The sequence below is a fragment of the Mangifera indica genome, chromosome 5, assembly GCF_011075055.1.
Source record: "Mangifera indica cultivar Alphonso chromosome 5, CATAS_Mindica_2.1, whole genome shotgun sequence".
NCBI classification, from domain to species: domain Eukaryota; kingdom Viridiplantae; phylum Streptophyta; class Magnoliopsida; order Sapindales; family Anacardiaceae; genus Mangifera; species Mangifera indica.
Window position 1 is genome coordinate 1,551,383 of NC_058141.1, and position 6,000 is coordinate 1,557,382.

Here is a 6,000-nt window from a genome sequence, read left to right on the forward strand (position 1 = left end):
CTGCGGGCGGTGTAACGTAAAGTTCCTCCTCATAGTTCATAGCATGCATGCATTATCTCTTACTGATCTTGCTTCTATCTAAAACTGAAACTCGTGTTCGAGCCCTTTCTTTCTCTTTAGGCATGTGGGATATTACTGCGTATCCATAACTCAACATACCATACTCTTGGGACGACCCCTAACTCCCGAACCCAAATTTCCTTTCTTTATTTTCTTTTCTTTCTTTTTCTTTTTTTTTTTTTTCTTTCCTTTCTTTCCATACATTGTAACTACTATTTATTTGATAAGACAGTCTTTTTATTCAAACAATTTAACAATTCAAACTATCTCTAATTCACACAAACTATACATCATTGAAAAGAGGATTCAAAGAGCTTTCCAACGAGTTATAACAATACTCATGATTCATCAGACAAAGCAGTCAAAATATGGGACGAAGTTAGTGGCAAAAACTATAATTACTGTTTATGTAAGTAGTGCAGTCTTTTTGTTCAAGCAATTTAACAGTTCAAACGATCTCTAATTCATACAAACTATATATAATTAAAAAGAGAATTCAAAGAGCTTTCCAACAAGCTACAACAACTCTTATGATTCATTAGATAAGATAGTCAAAATATGGGATGAAACCAATAGCAAAATTGTAAATATTTCTCAACTCTCTGTCATGAACAAAATCACACACATAGATACCTCAAATGACAAAACTATATTTCTCAACTGCAAAATTATCATTTATAACATGGAGCAAAGAAACCAAAGGCATAAAATATAAAACATACCAAGAATGATTTCATTTACCTTGCTTCAAACCAATACTTGTCATCATAATCTAGTTTGGTTCTTGGCAGAGAATCGAGAAATATTTGCAAATTTTGGTAATTGAGCAATTTAACAGTTTAAACGATCTCCAATTCATACAACTCTCTGCCATAAAAAATACTTCTTTTCTCACCAAAATCTATCTTAAATCAATACCAAAACACACTAACATATTCATATAACAGACATTCAATATATATAAACATAGGAAAAGGGAAAAGAATGAGATCTTTTAGTTATCAAGGCTTCCAAAGTGTTTCTTCTCCTTTTTTTTCTTCACTTTGTCTTTCAAAACCCCTTCAAATCATCTCCTTTTTCTTCAAAAACAAAAAAGTAGCTAAGTTTTTCTGGAAGGGATAGGAAAAGAAGATGAAAAATACATTTTGTCTTGTCTTTTAACCCTTAATGTATACACATACATTTTTGGCTTATTATACATATATATGTTTTTGTAGTTTTCTTCTTTTCTTTTTTTTTTTTAAATATATATATACAATTGAACATATATATATAAGAGTAGAAATGTATTAACACAGGTCAAAAAACATAAATACTCCTAAAAATACCTGAGGGTATTACAGATCCCCTGCAAATTTATATTTTTAAATTAAAAAATAAAAAAATTTAATCATTTTCATTTAAAATTAATAATTTTTTAATTAAATTATTGAACCGTCGGTTCATGAATTTGTGAACCGACAGTTCAATGGTTTAAAAAAATAAAAATCTAAACCGAACCGTTAGAATATAGTTTCGATTCTAGTAGGTTCAGTTTCGATTTTACACACGCTAGTTTTGATCCGGTTCCTAGGACAAACTAGCCCTTGGTCGGGACTACTTTCTGCCCATCAATTAAATTTCAAATTTGTTTCCATGTTTAGTGGTTGACCTCAATGAAAATTATTCAGTTATATGATTAATCAATATTTTGAAAAAGGTAAAATAGTTGTAAAATAATAGCATTTATTGAGATTATAATTAGTAGTTAGATTCAAATTAAATTAAATTTAAATAAATGTTAGTTTGAACTCAACTCAAATCTCAAACTTTTAATTCAAGATCGAGTTCAACTTATTCAAATCACCAAAGAAGTTGTTATCATCGGAGAAGAAAACTCATTAACAAACTAGTTTTTCGGTGTGACAATGTCAACAAGCAAAGTCAGATAATGCTTAAGTCAATTTCAATCGATTACATAAATATACAAAGTTTGAGTTCACCAAACATGTAAGATTTGACTTGAACTCAAGACAGAAACAATTAACTTAAGCTTAGACTTGAAATTTTATCAAACCTTTTATTTAAAAATAAAAATTATATTTAAACATCATAACTTATATATTTATCAATTATACTCTTTTATATTCAAAGTCGATAAATATGATTTTAAGAGTATAAATACAATATTTGAGACTTTCAATTGCTTATTAATATTTTTCTCGAGTCAAGTTGTAAGATCATAAGCTCACCGAGTCAAGTCGCAAGCTAAAAAGTGTTTAACTTATCAAACTTGTGAGCATGCAAAATTTTAATCCAAATAAATTAAGAAAATATTGTTTTGATGAATACGCATCAAAATACATCGTTTTGGCCGATTTAGCTAAACTACAGTTCCAAACCAAACGGAGATCCAATTCGATTCAATTCTGAGCTCGGCTCCCCTCAAACAAAGTTAAACTCTAATTGGTTTGAGAGAAGTTTGTCAAGCTCGAATTGAACTCCTCTCAAACTGAGCTAAACTCAAGTTAGCCCAAACTTGAGTTTGACTTGACCTGAATCCACCCTTAATTTTGTTATGCAAGCCTTCTTCCTGTATAATCCAATTCATCAATCATAATCCAGTGACCTAAATATTGTTAATAGATCTGTAAGTAAAACAACTAAATATAAACGACTGTTAGTCCCGTTGTAGAAAATCCATTGTCAATTGAGAAAGGGAAATCATAGTTAGAATTCAGAAATAAAAGGCTATCTACATCTCTTACACAGATTTTATTACAACGAAACAACCACCAAATATCAAGCTCTAACTGTCACATCCATTTACAGAGAAGAACAAACATTGAAGAGGCTTAGAAAAGCAAATCCGCACCGTTCATTTACCATTTCGTTGATTTACATTTTGCAGTTCGTCCATTGTCGGTGAGGTAAGGCCCGAACGTTTTCATGACTTCGTCGTATGTCGGCCTCTTGTAGTCGACTGCCTGCAATCCATGATTGGCTTTGCCTCTTAAAGAGTTCGAGGATATAGGAAATGTTGTTAACATGATTTGGAATAATTTTAATGGAATACCTGCTCGATAACTTCATCAGGACTTGCCCATTTCCACTCTGCAAATTCTGGGTCTGCATTTCCTAGGTTGATCTCACTGTCATCATTTGTTAATCTCATAAGGAACCTGTTGATTGTCCAAAGACAGTGTTTGGTCATAGATCATAGGTAAAGAATCATTAGGATATTGCAATTGTTTTATCCTAAGAATTAGAGATAGATTTGAGCTGAATGGAGGGACGGCTCAGATTCAAAACATTGAGTCCCAGCACCAAAGAAAAAGAATAAAGGATTGTCAAAGAGTAAAAAAATGTCATTAGAAAAAACAAAAAATTGCCATAAAAGATGAATCTGCTATCAATTTTTTGACGACTCAATAGATTTGAAGCAACTCAACTCAAATTCAGCTTGAGGTTATCCCAATTCAAATTCAGTTCAGACCCAACCTATCAAGAATATGCAAGGTGTCTACCCTAATATAATGTCAGATATAGGATGGTTTATTTCCCATCATTAAAATCATGATATTCTTCAAATCGATCAGAACTTGCGCTTCTATCTAGTGCTTATCATCAGCCATGAACTTGGAAAATTGTCTACGATCTGGGAACTGCCCTAGGCCTCTCCCTGGTTATTAAAGAAGATCTAATTCCTACGTTCCTTCTCATAAAGGAAAACTAAACAAAGTTCCCCACTCAAGTATCTGCCTTATGATTACATGATCTTAATTGCCCAATCTTGCACTTATTTGCTACTGTAACATCTTCATTAAACTACTTTCTCATCAACTCAGACAATTCATTACATCTTGTCCCTTATTATTGTAATAATTAAGATTAATGACTATATGAAACATTACATGATCCTCCTTTATTTTTTGTGATGCTAATGGACATCCATGTGTATATACGTATGAGAAAGAAAGCCAAAAGAAGATTAAGAAGCACAAACCATTTCTGTGCCTGCCCATGCCATTCACCTCCCCACAGACGATTCACCTTGGCTTTCACAGCAGGAGGGAAGTCATAAGTCAACCAATTTGGTACCTGAAATTATACAACATTGATTATATGTATAACCAAAATAAGCCCAAAAAAGGTAAAAGACATAAGAGGGGAATATTCAATATTTGAAGTTTTCTATACACGCTTTGATAGGCAATTCAAGATGATCCAAATAATTCTATGTTTTCAAGACTGCTCTATATCTAGTACCTCTATCATAGTGATACCAATTTTCAATATGAATGTCAAAGCAGCTACAATCAAGGCGTTAAGGAAATAACTTTCAACTATTTTTTCTTCCTCTATCAGCGCTTGTTTCCAATCACTCCTATTTTGCCAACTGAAAACAGTTTCTATGCAAGGATACTAGGTTAGATAGATATGACAGCACATTGGCAGGTACCCACAACGGTGAAATTGCTTAAAAGGCTACCTAGACAATAATAGCACAATCTTTGTATACAAACCTCAGCAATAATTTCAGCAGACACTACTCCAGTTTCTTCTTGCAATTCCCTTAAGGCTGCAGACTTGGGCTCCTCACCATCTTCAATGGCCCCCTGTTATCAAGATTACCATAAGCAATCAATATTAGCCAAGCTAAAAGATGCACACTACAGAGCATCCATTACAAGTAAACAACGCCACTCCGATTTAAATGAACTCATCATCTCTATCTCTAAGCAACTAAAACTACTTTTTTTCTGCTTATTAAAAAAGAGTCAATTTTTTTATTGTCTTGTGATTGGGTATTTTAAATTAAAGATAAAGTATTATTGAATGACATGGTGATTTATATTTATTGATACTCAAAGTATACATAACATACTCAAATGAATAGATCTCCGGTACTTCCTCTCCACCTATTAGGGCAAATTACAATGCTTCAACTGAAAAATTAAGTCTACCATCTGTCCAGTTACACTTCAAAAATAAAAAAATATAACAAAATGAAAGAAGTATATACACTAATAATAAAAAATAATGTGTAATTAAAATTATGTATTAAATTGTTACTATATAGTTAAATAATTTTGCATTAGAATTAAAATAACCTTTAATTACTCATATTAGTTAACGACTCAATAGTAGCACTCAAATAAAATATAACTAATAAATATTTACAAAAAAAAAAAAACAGCAACTTTACCGATCACGGCACCTAGCATCTTCCTCATACTCATAAGATACAAGAATAAGACCGATAACAAATTCAGGTCAGACTTCTAATTTTGCTTTTTTATATGTATTTTCCAATGATAACCTTAACAATGATAGAAAAAAATGAATAAATAAATAAATAACAAAAAATTGCATCTAGCAGAAAAAAAAAAAAAAAAAACTCTACCTGAGGCATCTGCCATGCTCCTGGAACATTCAATTTTGACGCCACAAAAACCTATCAAATCCACGAATCAACAAATCTTCATTTCATCACATCACATCACATCACATGACGTGAAATACTATACATAAAAATATTTAAAAATCGGAGGGAGAGCAGAGTTAATTTCAGCTTTTCAGAGCTTGAAGGGAAGAAAGAGCTAAGAACCAACCTGAGAGTCAGAGTTGATGAGACAGACGCCGACGTGAGGACGGTAGCCAGAGGGAAGGCCCTCCATTGCTTGACGACGTTAACTAACGAAACAGAAACTTAAAGGAGAGAATTTTGGAAACGAAACGAAATTACTGTGTGCTCTGTCGAGACGAGCTTCGTTGTGGACGGAGAGAAAACGGAGATTCAAACGAAGAAGATGAAGAAGGAAGAAAATGATTTTTTTGAAAAAGAGAAAAATAAATTGAAAAAGGTTAAGTGACTGACGCTCGCTGACTATGGGACAACTGGCTGACTATTTTTATAGAGAGAGAAACTGTTGCCAGTGTTATCCTGCGCACCCTCTG

The 6,000-nt window shown here is 32.4% G+C and overlaps 1 protein-coding gene across 1 annotated transcript; it reads right to left on the bottom strand.

Moving 5' to 3' along the window:
• Window positions 1-2,728: 2,728 nt before the first annotated feature.
• LOC123215693 (nudix hydrolase 25-like) lies at window positions 2,729-6,000 on the bottom strand. Its single transcript, XM_044635897.1, has 6 exons — window positions 5,655-6,000; window positions 5,447-5,497; window positions 4,566-4,658; window positions 4,046-4,140; window positions 3,116-3,221; window positions 2,729-3,026 (listed from the first exon to the last, which is right to left on the bottom strand). Exons 1-6 carry the CDS (start codon window positions 5,718-5,720, stop codon window positions 2,922-2,924), a joined length of 516 nt encoding a protein of 171 aa, XP_044491832.1. The 5' UTR covers window positions 5,721-6,000; the 3' UTR covers window positions 2,729-2,921.